This window comes from Oncorhynchus gorbuscha, linkage group LG10 (genome assembly GCF_021184085.1).
Source record: "Oncorhynchus gorbuscha isolate QuinsamMale2020 ecotype Even-year linkage group LG10, OgorEven_v1.0, whole genome shotgun sequence".
Classification (NCBI taxonomy): Eukaryota; Metazoa; Chordata; class Actinopteri; order Salmoniformes; family Salmonidae; genus Oncorhynchus; species Oncorhynchus gorbuscha.
This window is the reverse complement of record NC_060182.1, coordinates 27,271,427-27,291,958: the sequence shown is the minus strand read 5'-3', so window position 1 is coordinate 27,291,958 and position 20,532 is coordinate 27,271,427. Positions and strand designations below refer to the sequence as shown.

The window sequence follows — 20,532 nt, the reverse complement described above, 5'->3', positions numbered from 1 at the left end:
GATGTAACTCATACCACTGGGCTGGACTCTAAGCATCCAGAGGTTGATCACCTAACCATATTTATTTCCAATGTTGCCAGTTTTTTGGAAAAGGGGGGCATGTAAGAATGACTTGTTGTCCTATCAGCAGACTTCAATGGGTCTAGTGTATCTGAGTGTGCCTCCTCCAAATGTGATAGATTCCCAATGGAGCAATTGATGCGAGAAAAGGCCACTGACCGCCTGGTTTTGACAGCAGCAAAGTAGTGAGCATGTGTGACATCATAAGAAACTTGAGACCATCATTTTGAACAACCCTCCCTTTTAGTGCCTTTTCCTCTATATGTGCTCGCCCCCTAACCCTCTCCCTTACTCTTAGCAGACACTCTGCTCTTTCTTCTTGGCCATAAACTCAAGCCAATTACAATTGGGCAAAACAACACCTTGGCCAAGAAAACATCTCTTCATCTCAGGACACACTTCACTTACTCTCTGTCTTTGAAACTCTACGTTCTCTGCATCTGAAGGTAATAGAACATTCCTTTATTCTGCTCTATGTATTGCTATGCCACGTGGGGGTCGTAGCAGGAACTTGACAAGAAGGGTAAAATACCATTGAAATTCCACTGGTGGACATCGGTAGGGATTGTTGTGAGGTAGCATTGTGAGGTAGCATTGTGGAATTTGTCATTGTCAGTGAGATAGCATTGTGAGGTAGCATTGTGGAATTTGTCATTGTCAGTGAGGTAGCATTGTGAGGTAGCATAGTGGAACTTGTCATTGTCAGTCGTACTACTTAATTTGATTTCCACAACATTATTTGAATAATTCAGTTTTATGATTCAATTTTCCCTGAGCAGTGTCATGTATGTTGATATATATATATATATATATATATATATATATATATATATATATATATATATATATATATATAATATATGTGAATTGTTGGAACACTGGTCTGAATAAGTCAATTTAGAAAGGTCAAAGACAGACAGCGTGATAAGTAGTGAGATTACAGGAGTAACTGCACCAACTGACAAACAAATTCAGTGGCCACTGTCTCCTTTGTGTGACTGATAATATATTTAGGGAATTGCTCAGAACATCATGTTTTATAGTTAAGTGTAATGATTGATTAATATTTTTCTGGTCTGACTGTTTTTTAACGTGAATCAAACCCACCACTCATGGATCCTGAACTCATTCTTTGTCTGTAAATGCAAAAGCCTCGGACTGAAATATCAGTTTGTTTTTAACTATGGATCTGTAATAAACTCTATTTTTATAATTGAGTGTCTACTGCACACTAGTGTCCAATGGAGTGCCTTCTACTTCAGTTGTTAGCCAGCGGATCCAACCCACTTCCTTACAACTGCACTGGGGTATGACAGCATTCCTGTGTATAATAAGACACCACAGAGCCCGGGTGAGATATAGCTCGGAAAACGTACTTCAATCAAGGGATGACAAATGTGTTGTACTCTGATTTTGTCCCATTATTCCAACTGTTACAACGAGAAGTTTGAACGTTTTGAAGTAAACTGCCGTTTTCGTCCTCATGCTAGCTAGCAGTAGCAACGGCAGCTATTATGGAATGGCACGTCACGTTGAACAACAAAGGAGCTGATTAGCTAACACAAACCTTACAAAATGGTTGCTTTGGCTTCTGCTACCGACCCTAGTGCAACTATAAGCAGCGGGTTAGCTGGCTACTTCATTTGTTTGAGCAAGAAACCCAATTTTTCACTTTGTCTAATAAATGCAAGAATCAGTTGATCCTACCATTAGATAACATAATTTATAGCTCTTCCTCAAATTGTATTTACATAATCTGCATAGCAACCTCTTAATCAGCCAATAGAAAGTAAGACAAAAATGGAAGGTTATTGCATAATATGTCATGTATACACCCCTCTATTGCACAGAAAATATGGGGTCAGAGGGTATTTTATGTGCTGTGCTCTGCTGTGCCATATACTTTCACTTTTATTCTTCAGCCACATTTATTTCTCTCACTCAGCAACTAAGCATTGGAAACATATAAGTAGTTGAATACTTGCTTCAGTAATACAGGGAAGTTGCAATGTCTATCCACCATTTCAAACTACCGTCACATGGTGGTAGATATTTGTGGTTCTTCTGTGGGCCGAATGCACGATTCAACAGGCTTTCTCGGACATAACTATGCAGGATTGGTTGATGGAACTCCCACTATTAACTTTTTATTCCCATTACAGATTAAGCTATGTGTTTTCTGATGGGTCAGTCAATAATACATCATATAAGAAACCTAGCTTGTTTAGCTTTTCATCTAAATATTAAAACAGACATTTTATCAGAAATACCTCTTTAATTTTAGACCTTTTTAACCTGAGATCCTCCTTCTTCACCGAGAGAGGATTTCCTGGCTGTATTGGTTGCCTACCGCTGTGGCTGGAAAAGCACTCAACTTCCTAAAACATCCAACATAAACATCAGAAAAAGACTACATTTCAACGAAAGATCATTGCAATGTAGATAATATGTTTAGAAATAGATCATGTGTGTTTGTATGCATTCGTGTGTGTGCATGGGTCACCAGTACATTTTTGTGTGTGTTTGTTTGTAGTAGTGGTGATGGTTGGATGTTGATTTTTTTTAGAAACATTTTGTGTTGGTGTGAAATGATAACTCAGTAGAAAGACATTCTGGAGTTTGATTCCCAACACGCAATGCAAGAATGTGCTTGCCCGACCCTTCATGCCAGGGGCTCTTCATGCATTAGAATAAAGATTTTAGCCGAAGAGGGAGCGACTTAGCGAGGAGAAAAATCACACATGTAACATAGCAATGTAGAAATGTGAAAAGGAAGAGAGACAGAGAAAGGAATGTTGGTGGAATGGGTGTGGGAACTGCAGACCCCCCCCCACACACACATAGACTTTAAATATTTTGAGCATTAAAGATTTATGGAAAATAAATAGTGAAGTGGTATTACTAAATAAACTGTAACTGAAAACTCCCACTCTCCCTTTATCTCCTCTTCTCTATCGTTCTCTTTATCTCTTGCTACACTCACTCTTTCCAAAGGGCTTCAACTGGTGCTGAGAAGGTTAAGTAAATAATATATAGACGGACTGACTAACTGACTGACTCACTAGAGAGTATGGATAGATTGTTACCTGAATCGGATCTTAGTACACTGAAAAATTAACTGTTTTTAAAAGGGGTAAGTTGTTCATAAAAATCTGCCTGGTATAGGTTAAGAGCTATATTATCTGCATTAGCATAACCAGTTCTCTCAGGGGAGTGGTGTGTGTACGGATTTTTTGATTTATCAGGATCCCCATTAGCCGACGCCAATGGCGACAGCTAGTCTGAAGTACATGACCTCTTCTGGTCTAATGTCTATCAGTTCCGAATGAAAAATGTGTTGGGGGGGTTTAGTAGATTCGTTAAAGACCAAGTGCAGTCAAAAACTAGATTTTTCTGTGTTTTATATATATTTCCACACTACGAGGTTGGAATAATACTGTGAAATTGTGAAAATGATGATAAGAGAGCTGTTTGAAATCAGAGCTGTTTTGAGGTCTGAAATCGCAGCCTGTTTTTGTGGCATGTAGTTTTGGCCTGCCTTCTTAATAGACCAATAAGAAAGAGAATTCCAAACCTCTCTGCCAATAACAGCCAGTTTTCCGTTTACCCCTCCCCACTCCCAGACAGTCCTAGCAAAATTCTTTCTTGAGAAATTGCTCTTTGTGAAGAAGCTATTTTTCGTTAAGTTTTTACAATTTTGATTAAAAACAATTACATTAAGGTGCTTAATTGTTGCCCAGAAATGATTTAACATTTAGATAAAAACAGATGCATTGGACCTTTAGAAAATAAGGGTGACATTCTGCAGCAGACACAAAATATATGTGAGTTATTTTTTCCATTGAACTGGTGTGATTTCACACATGGCTTTTCTAAATGTTGGTGTCCTTTCCATCAAGGTTTAGGCTCTGCAGATATATTTTTTTAAATTCTTAATCCTTATCTAAATGTAATAGCACAGTAATAGTTATAATGTTATTTTACCACACATTTCCTCGCAAGACATTGTTTCCTGAATTATGGTTTGGCATCGCTGTCGATAGAACACATGAGACGCAGGCTCCCACAAATCTCACTGGCTTTCAAACTGAGCTGCTACATGATATTTCTTTTACAAACTGCATAACCAAACCAATCACAAATCTGTGGCAAGTATTTTATTTTGTGTGTAGTATGATATGTGCTGGATTACATAGTTGTAAATGATATATATCACTTTATGTTTGGCTGATGATGAAACTTGTTGGGTATTATTGATATAGAAACTAGAGTTGCCCCATAGGACATACAATTTACTCATATCAATTTACCCATATCAATTACCAATACCCATTCTGTACAACACTTTGAAATATCAGCTGATGTAAGAAGGGCTATATAAATACATTAAATTTGATATCAAAGGGTAACACTTTATTTGGATAGTCCATTTGTAGATGCTCTACAGACTATCAGTAACATTTCAACTAACTATCTACTAAAGCTTATCCCTATCCCTAACCTTAACTCTTATCCTAACACTAATTTTACCTTACCTTAACCTTAGCCCTAGCCGTAACTCTAAACTTAACCCTTACCCTAACCCTTATTCTAATCCTAACCCTAACCGTAACCTTAACAGGTTTCTTATCAACAGTTGCTTATCAACAGGTAGTTTGTTGATAGTATGACCATCTGTAGAGCATCTACAGATGGACTATCCGGACTATCCAAATAAAGTGTGACCTGAGTATGAGTCATCAGAAGTCACATTCTGACAAATCATCTAATCATATCCAATTCTCATGTGTCTCTCAGATAAAGTCTAATATGTGTTAGGGAACCCGCTACCTGAGTCACGTTTGAAAAGCACATGATGTGTCATGTGATGTCAGAGTGGTCGAACCTTATCAAACTCACGTTTGACATGGTAGGTTACAAGGCTGATGTCTCTAGCAACTGGTGGTAAAAACCTGGATTTACTCCAAACTGCATCTCTGGACCCAGTGAGCCACGTATCCATCCCAGGGTTTAATAAAACTTCTGGCGTGCATTTGAATGTGAATTCCAACATCCCACATCACTTGTACTAGAAAACACATATTTCCTCTAGAGAGTCATTGTGCAACACAGTTTCTTAAAGTTGCAAGAATCAGTAATGTTTTCTATGGTAAAGGTCAAACAGAAAAGCTTACTTTCAAAAGCAGTAACTATGATATATGGCTGCTTTTATCCAAGATACTGTATGTTGGTTTCACTTTCAAGCCATAATAAAATATATATATTTTTTGTGTGGGGGTAACAAAGAACATTAGTCATGAGTTAAGCATAGGCCTACACGTTGAAAGTTCAGATATACTTGGATATTTTCTTTGGCTAGTCAGACCATGTTTTTGAATGAAAAGACTATTGTATGTAATACAGCACACTGAGAACAAAAGTAGCCTAGCTATAAGATAACAAAATACAACATTGCCTTGTCAGTGGGCAAACACAACTGACAAAGCTTGATAAAGGACCACATACCTTATCCTGTTGTACACAGTGCCTTCAGAAAGTATTCACACCCCTTTAAGATTTTCCACATTTTGTTGTGTTACAATTAGGGATTAAAATGGATACAATTTTTTTTAAATGTCAACGATCCACACAAAATTAAATTTAACATTTTTATTAATGGAAAATAAAACATAAATATATTTTGATTAGATAAGTATTCAACCCCCTGAGTCAATAAATGTTAGAATCCCCTTTGACAGAGATTACAGCTGGGAGTCTTTCTGGGTAAGTCTCTTAGAGCTTTGCAAATTTGGATGGTCTAAGCTCTATCAAGTTGGTTGTTGATCATTGCTAGACAGTCATTTTCAAGTCCTGCCATATATTTTCAGGCTGATTTAAATCAAAACTGTAATTAGGCCACTCATGTACAGTGGGGAGAACAAGTATATGATACACTGCTGATTTGGCACGTTTTCCGACTTACAAAGCATGTAGAGGTCTGTAATTTTTATCATAGGTACACTTCAACTGTGAGAGACGGAATCTAAAACAAAAATCCAGAAAATCACATTGTATGATTTTTAAGTATTGACATAAGTATTTGATCACCTACCAACCAGTAAGAATTCCGGCTCGCACAGTTGTACCTATGATAAAAAATTACAGACCTCTACATGCTTTGTAAAGTAGGAAAACCTGCCAAATCGGCAGTGTATCAAATACTTGTTCTCCCCACTGTATTTTTGGCATTGCATTTTAGGTTAATGTCCTGCTCAAAGGTGAATTTGTCTCCCAGTGTTTGCTGGAAAGCAGACTGAACCAGGTTTTCCTCTAGGACTTTGCCTGTGCTTAGCTCTATTCTTTTTCTTTTTGTCCCCCAAAAAAACTCACTATTCCTTGCTGATGACAAGCATGCCCATAACATGATGCACCAGGCTTGAAAATATGAAGAGTGGTACTCAGTGATGTGTTGTGTTGGATTTGCCACAAACATGATGCTTTGTATTCAGACAAAAAGTACATTTCTTTAGTTTAGTTATTTATTGCAAACAGGATGCATGTTTTGGATATTTATATTTTGTACCGGCTTCCTTCTTTTCACTCTGTCATTTAGGTTAGTATTGTTGAGTAACTACAATGTTGTTGATCCATCCTCAGTTTTTTCTTATTACAGCGGTTTAACTCTGTAACTGGTTTAAAATCACCATTGGCCTCATGGTGAAATCCCTGAGCGGTTTCTTTCCTCTCTGACAGCCGAGTTAGGAAGGAAGCTTGTATCTTTGTATTGACTGGGTGTATTGATACACCATCCAAAGTGTAATTTATAACTTCACCATGCTTAAAGGAATATTCAATGTCTGCTTTTTTTTACGCATCTACCAATAGTTGCTTTTCTTTGTGAGGCATTGGAAAACCTCGCTGGTCTTTGCTGTTGAATCTGTGCTTGAAATTTACTGCTCAACTGAGTGACCTTACAGATAATTGTATGTGTGGGGTAAAGAGATGGGGTAGTCATTCAAAAATCATGTTAAACACAATTATTGCACACAGAGTGAGTCCATGCAACTTATTATTTGACTTGTTAAGCACATTTCTACTCCTGAATTTATTTAGGTTGCCATAACAAAGGGGTTGAATACTTATTGACTCAAGACATTTCAGATTTTCATTTTTTATTAATTTGTAAAATAAAAAAAATAAAAAACATAATTCCACATTGACATTATAGGGTGTATAGATGAGTGACACAACATCTACATTTAAGCCATTTGAAATGTAGGCTGTAACACAACAAAATGTGGATAAAGTCAAGGGGTGTGAATACTTTCTGAAGGCACTGTAATTCTTGTGTCAATGTATCAGAAGGCGTTATGTAAGCAGCCTCATAGGACTCTATTTGTTCAGCAAATTGTGGCATTTCTTGTTTGCCAGTTTCGTCTGTAACAGTGTCAAATCCCAGCTGGCACACCAGTTGGCATAGGGCTGGTAGGTAATCTTACACTTTAGTAACACGGCAGTGTAGATGAACAAGAGTGAAATCCTAATCCTCGTGGTCCTTCTGTAGCTCAGTTGGTAGAGCATGGCGCTTGTAACGCCAGGGTAGTGGGTTCGATCCCCGGGACCACCCATACGTAGAATGTATGCACACATGACTGTAAGTCGCTTTGGATAAAAGCGTCTGCTAAATGCCATATTTTAAGCCAATACCAGGGATCCCTTAAATAGAGATTCCTACCTCAATGGCACACACCTGGATAAACAAAAGATTGATAAATAACAGTGTACAACAAAGTTTGTGTTCACAATAAAGTCTGTGATGGCAACACAGTGCTTCCAGGTTTAGTTTATATCAGATTTACATCCCTTTTCTGGGAAATGTGAGTTGATTGAAACAAAAAAAGAACTCGCCCTAACAATCTGCACTTAATTTTGTAATGGAGGAAAGTGTTACATCAATTATGAGTTGTATGCAGAAGGACTTCAAGGTAGATCTGCCAAGTAAACCAAACCCTACTGAAAGAGTAATGGAATTCTATTGGAAGGAATTCAAAAGTAGTCAGGAGTCTCATTACTGGCAATGCAACCTGAGCCGTCAAATGAAATGACACATGCAGGGAGAGAGTGGTGCTATGGATTCCTCTGGTGGGAAGCTGACATGTGGTCCCATACTGACAGACAAGTTGACAACTCCCACAGTTACCCTAGAGTCTAGGCTTCACTTTGCAACGTGCAAATTCCTCAAACCGTCGAACCTGACTGTTTACATTTTTCTGTCTACATTTTTCTGTCTATCATCTGGAATGACATCCAAAAGATAAGTTGTTCATTTATCTAAGGTACATCTTTTTCTCTTTTTTTCAGATTGGAACTTTAGCCTCCTTGTGAATCCTTCAATGTTTTCCTCCAGTCAGTGAAGAACCATCAGTCACACCCAGCCCTCTTTGTATCAGCAAAAAACCATATGGAACTCCAAAAGCTATCAAATGGTCACCACCATGGCTTCGTCCCTTTGGAAAATGGGTATGTGTCCTATTTGACTGCACATATTGCTACCTGGCATGTATGATAATATCATTCCACCAGTTGTGTGCATGATAGTGTTTTGATTTCAAAAAGGCCACCAAAATTCCACAAATTCCAAGGATATTTGTGTTCCAAGGATATTTTCTGACAGACAAGAATATTACCACCCTATATTTGTCACTGTTTGTGTAGATGAATTGTCTACAGTCTAGTTTGACATGGTCTTGTGGTGGTTGTCAACTAATGCAAATTCAACATGAAAGTAAAAAAACATTTCACCATGACATTTGATTTAGGTTAGAAGTTGGGAGAAAAAAAATATGACATTTTCCACATTGATTCAACATCGTCACATTGATTTATTTTATTGAAATAACTTGGAAACAATGTTGATTCAACTAGTTTTTTGCCCTGTTTTTTTTTTAGCACAGAAATGTATTGTTATGTTTGTTCGGCTATTTTGAGCAGATTAAACAAGTCAAATGAAATCCACTGTCATTATGGTTTTGCAGAAAAGGTATCATATTTGTGTTGAACACCTGGAAAAATACCAGGCTTTTTGTAAACACTAGTTTACCTCAGATGCATTTTAAACACTTAAATGGATACAGTACTCTTTCATGGACAGCATTTTCAAGCACCCAATGGATTATAATGATACTTTGCTTGGCTGAAGTTGGTCATTGATGAAATTGAGTGTTGTTTAACCTTATAGTTTTTATATTTCCTTGGTTTGATTGACTTCATAGTATCCCGCGGGCGGAAGAGGAAGAGGAGATGTTACCACATAAGAGTGATGGGACCAAGAAGCCCCAGTTTACAGATGTGAGTATGAAGAACTATGGCAACAGCTTTGGAGCTGGCAGTCATCCTTTTTATGCTGAAATGTCATCATGAGGAGTTATAACAACGGACATTCATGTCTTTGTGGCCTTGGCAGTTTGAGGGGAAAACCTCTTTCGGAATGTCCGTCTTTAACCTCAGTAATGCCATAATGGGGAGTGGAATCCTGGGACTGTCGTACGCCATGTCAAACACAGGCATCGTTCTCTTTATGTAAGTACAGCAACACATTATGTCCCTATGTGATTCCTTGATGTGACAACAGACAAATTAGTACACACACGCCCACCAAGTTAAATATTACACAGCTCTTGGCAGGACAAAACTTGGGGGGGGGGGGGGATTATTTGTCTCGTATTTTTTGTTGTTGTCAAAAGGTCACAGATCCTCCCAAAATGGTTTGATACACACTGTTACTGCACAACACATAGCAACAATGTTACCAAAACACTACAGTGGAATCCTGACAAAAATGATATGAAAAAGTAGTCATCTAACGTAATGTTTAACATTTACGGTCCTCGAATGGTTAAAAGAACAGTGGCGAAGAGTGGTGTGCGTTGGTGTGTCCATATGTCATTTTTATGGTGGGATTTGAGACACATGGGACTCCTAAATCAGATTTCAGGAGTTGAATATAGCAAAGAGTTGGCTGATGAATCATAGCTTAGGTGTGAGCACACCACAGATATGGCTCCCCAGCATGCTTTGCACGTTGGGATGCTCAGATTCACATCAGGTCCAGTCAGAAGTCAAGAATTGTTTCAATGTTTATGAATAAGTAATTTGTGTGCCAATCAATTTGCTGTTACAGGAGGGCAGCCTATTCTTGTCGAGTTTACTTTGTTTGTTTGATGCATCTGTGAAGCGGTGGGCTGACCATGGGATTCATTATTTTAACATTGGCTGAATCCACATGAAATTAATTATGTTGTTTACCTTTCCAAAACCTCTAAGTCAGTTGTTTGTGCTCTGCAGAATCCTATTGACATGTATCGCCTGTCTGTCCAGCTACTCGGTTCACCTCCTGCTTAAGAGTGCTGGAGTTGTGGGTGAGTATGTGTTACTTAGGATCACCCTTAGGAATCAAAGACAAATTGAAAGCTGAATCATAAAGTTAATCATAACAATATGAGAAAAGTTAACTTACTTTTCTGTCAACAAACTTTCCCTCTGAATTTGGACCATTGAAATACCTGTGATTCTACCCCTCCACAAATGCCTGACAGAAATGCCCAGCTTTTTTTATAGACAAACCTAAAGTAGGGATTCACCATATGATCCAAGCTGTCTGTAAATTGGTAGTTGTTGGTTCGCTGGTGTCACATATACAAAAATGTATGCACTCACTGTTGCTTTAGATAACAGTGTCTTCTAATGTCATGGCATATAGATCCTCTCCCATGTCTACTCTTTAACAGACTAACATCTTGTTTGTCTGTTCAGGTATTCGTGCGTATGAACAGCTGGGCTTCCGGGCTTTTGGACACCCAGGAAAAATAGCAGCAGGTGTCATTATAACCTTTCACAACATTGGTGGTAAGTACCTAGGATGAGGAATTGGGTCATTGAGTTTGATTGAATAAGACCTTCTGTCCATAAAAGTGCAAAACCGTGTTGCCACTCTAATACAGCAATATATTCACCCACTAGCACTAACACATAGTATCTGTTTTGAAGAGAACCACATGGACAAATATAAATGCACTCATGGATTTCATGGCTGTCAGAGTCGTGTGTATAGGTGGCAGGGAAGTCAGGCACAGGAGAATCAAACTGAGTGGAATGGAGTATTTCATAACAAATAAATTAAACACACTCCAAACACTAAATGTAACAATAAATAAAGTGGGTACAAGGACCCGTCACACACCAATACAAAAACCAACACAACACTGAATAACAAACAATCACTGACGTCGACCACCGCCGAACAAGGAGAGGCTTCGACTTCTGTCGAAGTCGTGACAATGGCTCATAAAAGTTTTAGTGGTTCTTGACAGAAAGTTTTCCTCCAATGTTTGTGTGATATTGCTTAGCATTTTTAGGAAAACTAAAATACAGGTAAAATGGGCCGGGTGTGTCTGTGTTTTCTTATGATAATAGAAGTTAACAGCTCTGAAATATGCTTAATCCCCTCCAGCAATGTCCAGTTACCTCTTCATTGTGAAGTATGAGTTACCTCTGGTCATTCAAGCCTTCCTGGGCTTGTCATCAAACACTGGGTAGGTGGAGCAGCACCTTTCCACACCTTTCAGTGCAGCAAACTAACATGAGGACTATTGTCTTCGGCACACTTACTGATGTATGTTTAAGGCCAGGAGTTTTTCTTGACAAGGTTACTTGTCCACGAAAACACTGCTCCTGAGTTGCGCAGTGGTCCAAGGCACTGCATCTCAGTGCTTGAGGCGTCACTACAGACACCCTGGTTTGATTCCAGGCTACATCACAACCAGCCGCGATTGGGAGTCCCATAGGGCGGCGCACAATTGGCCCAGCATCGTCCAGGTTTGGCCGGTGTAGGCCGTCATTGTAAATAAGAATTTGTTCTTAACTGACTTGCCTAGTTAAATAAATTAAATAAATACAAATATTTACGGGGTGTAACATGTAACAAGCTAACTGTTAAAATCCCCATAAGCCCAGATCACTCTTTCCTGATTGATCCCTCTCTGGAACCAATCAGAGCTAAACTCCTATAGTTAGGACTGGACTTTCACCCCCATCCAATCTTTATTATCTGTTCATTGTACCATCCTCATTCCTCTTCACTGCCACCCCAAACTAGTCCACCCTCCCAATATTTGGTGCTAAAACCCAGGATTGGCTAATGCATTATACATGGACCCAGCAAAATATGCTGCACCTTATGATCCCTACGTCTATCCCCAGGTCTCCAGTGCTTACCCCCAGGTCCCTAAACTGTATTCACCAGAACCACAAGCCATTTTTACCTAACATTGCATCAATTGCCCCTAAACAGTATGTTTCCTAGTATAGTCTACATTGCATGCCATAATGAACCTAGAATTAATTAACTTTTGTGTCTGGCTTCGTTTTGTTTTTTTTGTTTATGTTTTAAATTAGAGATTGGTTCCTGAATGGGAATTACCTCATCATCATCGTCAGTGTGTGCGTCATCCTCCCACTTGCCCTGATGAGACAACTGGGTATGTGACTGACCTCATAATGACCTTTGACTTTTCCTCATGGCTGCTAATGACCTCACTGGCTGTCAATCTTTCAGTCAGCGCCTCTTTATTCATAAAACAAAACATTTGGATGACTATAGACTCTGCTCTGTGAAGGAAAACAAAACATGTTGGAAACATTGTCACTGGGATGATGCTTGTTGTTTTTGTTGTAGTAACAATCCTTGGTTGCATCTTGCAGGGTATTTGGGGTACACCAGTGGCTTCTCCCTCACCTGCATGGTCTTTTTCCTTTCCTCGGTGAGTGACTTTCTGATGACATCTGATGATGGATGTCTATACTGTATTATATTACAATATATATTATACAAGCAATCATACATTTCAATATTATATTCTGATGCGGCATATGCTTTTCACCTGATGAGTGGACTTCCATTGTCCATGCTCTGTTTTTAGTGATTCTTTACCATTGTTAATGTGTTAAATGTGTTAACAGCTTAGGGCATGAGTCATGACTAAAGACTGTGGTACTAATGTGCCCTCGACAATTTATGAGGAGATATTTATATCTTGTGCCACTCTACCTCACAAAACATTTCATGTTAGCTCCTGTTTCGTATACTCACTGCCAGCCAGACCTTGTTGTACAATGGTGAAATTAGCTAAGAACATGGATACGTTAACTTTCTGAGTTGGTTTATTGTCTGATTATGTTGACATACAAAGAAAAAGGGGGAAGGCAACATCATAAATTAACCACATTTGGCCAAATTATTATTTTACTATTGTAATATGTTAAAACTATAGTTAAAATGTTTGAAACTGTTTAATGTTGCTTGAATGCTTGAGCACAATCCTAGATTACACTACTGTGCATGTTGTTGTTTAAAATGCCTTACTGCAGAAAGGTACATTGTTAATGTGACGAATTCTATCGTTGACCTTGATCAATTAGCAAAAGCAGAAGAATGAATGAGGCTTTCACAAGTTAACTAGAGATAGGTATTGGGCTCCCGAGTGGCGCAGCGATCTAAGGCACTGCTTCTCAGCGCTGTAGGCGTCACTACAGACCCTGGTTTGATTCCAGGCTGTATCACAAACGGCCGTGATTGGGCGTCCCATAGGGTGGCGCACATTGTAAATAAGAATTTGTTCTTAACTGACTTGCCTAGTTAAATAAAGGTTCTAAAAAATGAATAAAAAATGTGATCATGGTTGTCAGCTATAGAGGATTGATATGTTTCTGCTGACATCTCACTGCTTCTCTCTCTCTCTTTCTCTCTCTCTCTCTCAAGGTCATATACAAGAAGTTCAACATCCCCTGCCCCCTGGTGCCAAATGGCAGCAATCACACAACAATTATCAACACCACCATGGAAGAGGAGGGACAGTGCAAAGGCAAAATGTTCACCATAAACCAGGAGGTTAAAATATATGTTTTAGTGTTTATTCCACATCACCTCTGCTCTTAGGTTCTTACTCTGCTACAATACAACCACATAAGGTTAGGAGCTATTTGCAGTTGGAGCACATGTCATTCAATATGCTAATGACTTTGTGAATCCACGCTCATATCATGTTACAGCCAGTGCAACTGGTTGTCCATGTGTATTGAAGCAGAGCAGAACCAGCGTGGCACAAATGTCCACACTGTCTTGTGAGTTTACTCAAGCACTCCTTGTGCAATGCTGCTAATTGAACTTATCCTTTATATGGTATTCAGACGGCGTATACCATCCCCATCTTGGCGTTCGCCTTTGTTTGTCACCCTGAGGTGCTTCCCATTTACACTGAACTCAAAAAGTAAGTTCAAAAAACAATATGAACCCCCAATTTGTTCCCTTCACACATCACCATGTTGATATGACGACCGTTATCCTTCTTTACCGATACTAATTTACAGTAGAACACATACAGTTGAAGTCGGAAGTTTACATACTCTTAGGTTGGAGTCATTAAAACTTGTTTTTCAACCACTCCACAAATGTCTTGTTAGCAAACTATTGTTTTGGCAAGTCGGTTAGGACATCTCCTTTGTGCATGACACAAGTCATTTTTACAACAATTGTTTACAGACAGATTATTTCACTTATAATTCACTGTATCCCAATTCCAGTGGGGTCACAAGTTTAAATACACTAAGTTGACTGTACCTTTAAACAGATTGGAAAATTCCAGAAAATTATGTCATGGCTTTAGCTTTGCTGCAGGAGGGACTGGTGCACTTCACAACATATATGGACTTATGAGGGAGGAAAATTATGTGGATATATTGAAGCAACATCTCAAGACACCAGTCAGGAATTTAAAGCTTGGTCGCAAATGGGTCTTCCAAATGGACAATGACCCCAAGCATACTTCCAAAGTTGTGGCAAAATGGCTTAAGGACAACAAAGTTAAGGTATTAGAGTGGCCATCACAAAGCCCTGACCTCAATCCCATGGAACATTTGTGGGCAGAACTGAAAAAGCGTGTGCGAGCAAGGAGGCCTACAAACCTGACTCGGTTACACCAGCTCTGTCAGGAGGAATGGGCCAAAATTCACCAAACTTATTGTGGGAAGCTTGTGGAAGGCTCCTTAAAACGTTTGACCCAAGTTAAACAATTTAAAGGCAAAGCTACCAAATACTAATTGAGTGAATGTAAACTTCTGACCCACTGGGAATGTAATGAAAGAAATAAAAGCTGAAATAAATCATTCTCACTCCTATTATTCTGACATTTCACATTCTTAAAATAAAGTGGTGATCCTAACTGACCTAAGACAGGGTATTTTATTAGGATTAAATTCAAGAATTGTGAAACATTTAAACTCAGTTTATTTGGCTACGGTTAACTTCCGACTTCAACTGCACACCTGTTGGCTTTTAATTAAATCAAGGGCCATTTTTAATTTAATAAATGTAACATTAGTCGTGTAATCCCTCTAGCTCATTAACAGACAAAAAAACCTGCTTTCTTTTCCACCAAAGCGCAACCAAGAGGCGAATGCAAGGGATTGCTAATGTGTCCATCATGGGCATGTTCGTCATGTACCTCCTCACTGCCATCTTTGGTTACCTCACCTTCTACGGTAAGACCAGGGCTTCAAGACGGCTTTAGTCGTATTCACGCTGCAGAAAAAAATATTGATTTCAGAATTTCAAAAGATACTCAATTTGTGTGTGTGTGCATATATATATTTATGTAGTGAACACGGAATCTGAGCTCCTCCACACCTACAGCAAAGTGGACCCTCTGGACACCCTGATCCTGTGTGTGCGTGTGGCCGTGCTGGTGGCAGTCACCCTTACTGTCCCTGTGGTCCTCTTTCCTGTAAGAGCCTCCTCTCATTAGCTCTAATTACCTTACTCTAATTCAGTGGTTCCTGAACTGGGAACCACCCTGGGGGTCTGCGGAGGTACTACAGGGGGTTCTGCGCCAAGATCTCTTTTTATTCTAAATAAATATTGCTAGCACCAACAGATGAAACCAATTTGGCTAATGGGTCTGTGAAACAAGTTTAGAGAGTGCAATACAATACACTGCAATATTATTCATCTACAATATAGGCTACCCTTAGATGCACAGTTGGGCTTGGGAGGCTCACAGGGATCCACAGTACTCCATCAATGATCCAGTTTTCAACTCAAGTTTCTTGTATTTCGTAAAATTGTCATTTTGAACATAAATGCACTCTGGTTTAAGCTTTAAAACTGCAAAATTGTCTCTCTGCAGGAAATTACCTTAACTCATTTTCCTCTCCATTGCAAAGAGGGGTGCCTTTTAAAATGTTATTTCCCAGGGCCCGAGGCTTGGTTAGCCCGGAATGCTATTTTTATCGCACTCTAAAATCGGAGTTGTGTTCTGATTTTAAGGGGTTCCTGATGAATTTGCTATCACGAGATCTCCGGCCCCAAAAAGTTTGGGAACCCCTGCTATTATTACTGTATTTCTAAGGAAGCTTCCAATGTTTTGCATTTCAAATATTGTTTGCATTTCAAAACCAACATAGCCTAGATACTGTATATATCAATTTCTCTCTAAATGTTAAGCTACTGTGTCATGCTTAGAACAACTGATGCTGGCTTGTACAGTACATCCTATAATCTCTGTTTAACCCAGAGTTGGTATTGGTAGGAAAGTGTATGGAATGTAATTTCATCAATTGTGTTTTTAGTTAGTTAGTAAACATACCTCATAACTGACACTCGACAGCCATGTTGCAAGTTTCACTGTAGATACTCCCCTGAGTCCTCTTTCTCTCCAGATTCGCAGAGCCATTCTCCAGCTCCTGTTCCCAGAGAAACCCTTTCACTGGGCACGCCACATCACCATCGCCCTGTGTCTCCTCTTCGTTGTCAACGTTCTTGTAATCATTGTGCCCAATATCCGAGATATCTTTGGCATCATTGGTGAGACTCCGAAAAAAGCACTCATATGCTCATGAGTATAGGTTACAACAGTTCTTGCCATCTAGCCTCAGATGCTTTTTCTCTACATACTCACCAATCAACCTGACATGCCATGTCTCCTCATCACCCTGAACACTACAGGAAGGACCGTTTACATTACATATGCCTCATACAAGAGTACTTAGCAGTGGACTAACTCATTGTCTCATTTGGCTGTCCAGGGGCCACCACTGCACCTAGTCTGATCTTCATCCTCCCAGGATTATTCTACCTCCGCATTGTTCCCACCGAACAAGAACCAATGAAGTCAAGACCAAAGATCACGGTAGGTTTTCACATGACATTCATTTTCCATGCCATTGTCTAGACATGTTTGTTAAAACTCTCCACACAATCCTTAGGTTTTCAGAGTGTTTGGGTGGTATCAGAATGGGTTATGGAAAGAACTTCCGAAACCCCGGTTTGTGTCAAGATCTTTTTTATATTTTTTATTTACGTTCATGACTAAGGTGAATTCCAACAACTCTTTCTCTGGCTGGTTTCAGGCTGCCTGTTTCACAGCCATGGGCTTCATCTTCATGTCTATGAGCCTGACGTTCATCATCATCGACTGGACAACCGGAGAGAAACGAGCTGGAGGTGGCCATTAGAGCACATCCGTTGACATAGGGGTCCAAACGCCACACAGCAGCATGCCCTGTCACCGTGCCACTTCTTGATAACGTCTGGATTGTGAGAAGGATCAAACACGGTCGAAAGGCTGGACCCACATCATCATGAGTCTTACCATACCTGCGTCATGGTAAGATCGTTTCCCCACCAATTCACATCAAAAGGACATGCTACTCTTCCATGGAGGCTAGTCTTTGAGGAACCCAGTGATGTCACTTTCTTTATGGAAGAAGTTCTAGTCAGAGATGTCACCCAGGCAGTGTCAGAGGTGCTGATGAGGGTGTTGCCCATGGAAACCCCTAAACCACTACTTGCTGTGTGTGTCAAAAGCCATTAAGCTAGTACCTCGAATGAAGAGCATCTGGTGTAAAACAAAAGTGACAGAGATAGAAGAAGATGGGAGGGGTTAATTTCCTCTATACAAAGAGACTGGATCTCTTTAACGGTCAGGCTTCCCTCCCTACCCAACTGCCAAACAATTCACCCCAATGTTGTTTCTTGATCAAATATCAACAGTGGTTTAATCAACCAGCTTTAAGGAGAAGAGAAGAAAATGTTATTCTACGATAGATGTACTTTTATGTCATTACACTATCCGTAGATTTGTTTATTGAATGTAATTTCAGCTAAATTTCTTGAGGTAACTGACTGGTAGTGTACAGTTTTTCTCAGTAGGTGCAGAACATTTGAAAACAAAATGAGCCACTAATGATAAATCAATCACTTTTCAGCATGGTCTAACTATTTAAATTTGACCATGTTGCTTGATGCCAAGTAATGTATCTACTCACCTTTTTCAGTTATCTAATCAAAGTTTATTGTTCACAAACACAGTTTTGCAGATGTTTTCACAGGTGCAGTGAAATGCTTATGCTTCTAGTTCCAACTATGCAGCCATATCTAGCAGTACAATAACCAGAGGTGTGTGTGCCCTCTCAGATTTGTCCTGTTTAAAAATGTTTTTGTTGTTGTAATACTACCAGCCACTTAACAATTTTATTGGCTTTAGCTAGCCCATATAGGTTCGCCATGTCCTAAAGTTATAACTAGCTAGTTAGATTAGCTAGCTTGTCGAAATAGCCTAACTGGTATGTCTGCTGGCAAGGTTGGTAGACTTTTAAAAAAGCAAGCAATAACTCATTGTACTGAATACAATTCCTTTCCATCTTTTACCCAGATTTAGCAATGTGCAAAGAAGCATATTTAGTTTCTTTAAAAAACAGCTCAAGAGGTATGCTTAGATATGCAGAAAAACATACACATTTCCCCCACACAGAATTAAGCATAAATATTATGGTTGTAGATTGCAGGAAAAATCTGTTTCAGCTGTTTAAAAAATGCTAAACATATCAAAACAAACAATATCAGAACGAGCAATGTCAGAGTCCGGAATATAAATAAATATACAGCGCCAGTCAAAAGTTTGGACACCTACTCATTCAAGCTTTTTAAAACATTTTTTAAAACTGTTTTCTACATTGTAGAACAATAGTGAAGACATCAAAACTATGAAATAACACATGGAATCATGTAGTAACCAAAAAAGTGTTAAACAAATCCAAAAATATTTTAGATTTTAGAATCTTCAAAGTAGCCTTCATGACAGCTTTGCACACTCTTGGCATAATCTCAACCAGCTTCACATGGAAGGAGTTCCCACATATGCTGAGCACTTGTTGGCTGCTTTTCCTTCACTCTGCGGTCCAACTCATCCCAAACCATCTCAATTGGGTTGAGGTCGGGTGATTGTGGAGGCCAGGTCATCTTATGCTCCATTCCATCACTCCCCTTCAAATAGCCCTTACACAGCCTGGAGGTGTGTTGGGTCATCGTCCTGTTGAAAAACAGATGATAGTCCCACTAAGCGCAAACCAGTTGGGATGGCGTATCACTGCAGAATGTTGTGGTAGCCATGCTGGTTAAGTGTGCCTTGAATTCTAAATAAATCAGCAATGCACCCACACCATCACACCTCCTCCCCCATGCTTCACGGTGGGAATCACCTACTTTGCGTCTCACAAAGACACAGCAGTTTGAACCCAAAATCTCAAATTTAGACTCAACAGACCAAAGGACATATTTCCATCTGTCTAATGTCCATTGCTTGTGTTTCTTGGCCCAACCTAGTCTCTTCTTCTTATTGGTGTCCTTTAGAAGTGGTTTCTTTGCAGCAATTTGACCATGAAGCCCTGATTCTCATCGTCTCATCTGAACAGTTGATGTTAAGATGTCTGTTACTTGAACTCTGAAACATTTATTTGGGTTGCAATTTCTGAGGCTGGTAATGCTAATGAACTTCTCCTCTGCAGCAGACGTAACTCTGGGTCTTCCTTTCCTGTGGCGGTCCTCATGAGAGCCAGTTTCATCAGAGTGCTTGATGGTTTTTGCGACTGTACTTGAAGAAACTTTGAATGTTCTTGAAATGTTTCGCATTGACTGACCTTCATGTCTTAAAGTAATGATAGACTGTAATTTATCTTTGCTTATTTGAGCTGTTCTTACTATAATATGGACTTGGTCTTTTACCAAATAGGGCTATCTTCTGTATACCACCCCTACCTTGTCACAACACAACTGATTGGCTCAAAAGCATTAAGAAGGAAAGAAATTCCACAAATTAACTTTTAACAAGGCACACCTGTTAATTGAAATGCATTCCAGTTGACTACCTCATGAAGCTGGTTGAGAGTATGCCATGTGTGCAAAGCTGTCATCAAGGCAAAGGGTGGCTACTTTGAAGAATATAAAATATATTTTGATTTGTTTAACACTTTGTTGGTTACTACATGATTCCATATGTGTTATTTCATGGTTTTTATGTCTTCACTATTACAATGTAGAAAATAGTAAAAATAAAGAAAAACCCTGGAAAGAGTAGGTGTGTCCGAACATTTGGCTGGTACTGT

At 39.2% G+C, this 20,532-nt stretch overlaps 1 protein-coding gene across 5 annotated transcripts; it reads left to right on the top strand.

Annotated features, from left to right (window-relative positions):
• Window positions 1–330: 330 nt before the first annotated feature.
• Window positions 331–19,997, top strand: LOC124045788 (sodium-coupled neutral amino acid transporter 3-like). 5 transcript variants are annotated; one of them, XR_006840903.1, is made up of 17 exons: window positions 331–506; window positions 8,401–8,559; window positions 9,312–9,387; window positions 9,503–9,618; window positions 10,384–10,457; window positions 10,852–10,944; window positions 11,549–11,630; window positions 12,493–12,575; window positions 12,799–12,857; window positions 13,856–13,984; window positions 14,284–14,363; window positions 15,533–15,633; window positions 15,751–15,875; window positions 16,810–16,954; window positions 17,176–17,279; window positions 17,500–17,756; window positions 19,939–19,997. XR_006840903.1 is itself a non-coding variant. In XM_046365413.1 (16 exons), the coding sequence occupies exons 2-16, from the start codon at window positions 8,501–8,503 to the stop codon at window positions 17,602–17,604; spliced, it is 1,431 nt and encodes a 476-aa protein (XP_046221369.1). In that variant the 5' UTR covers window positions 331–506; window positions 8,401–8,500; the 3' UTR covers window positions 17,605–19,114. The 5 variants fall into 5 exon arrangements, 3 of the variants coding, with proteins under 3 accessions (XP_046221369.1, XP_046221372.1, XP_046221371.1); XR_006840902.1 differs by having other exon boundaries at window positions 19,936–19,993; XM_046365413.1 differs by lacking the exon at window positions 19,939–19,997 and having other exon boundaries at window positions 17,500–19,114.
• Window positions 19,998–20,532: the final 535 nt, after the last annotated feature.

Excerpts from the sequence above, each read along its gene's own strand:
- LOC124045788 (XM_046365413.1), top strand. The coding sequence starts at position 8,501 with ATGGAACTCCAAAAGCTATCAAATGGTCACCACCATGGCTTCGTCCCT. Across the intron at positions 11,631-12,492 it reads GGCTTGTCATCAAACACTGG|AGATTGGTTCCTGAATGGGA; the intron begins GTAGGTGGAGCA and ends GTTTTAAATTAG. Across the intron at positions 12,576-12,798 it reads TGCCCTGATGAGACAACTGG|GGTATTTGGGGTACACCAGT; the intron begins GTATGTGACTGA and ends TGCATCTTGCAG.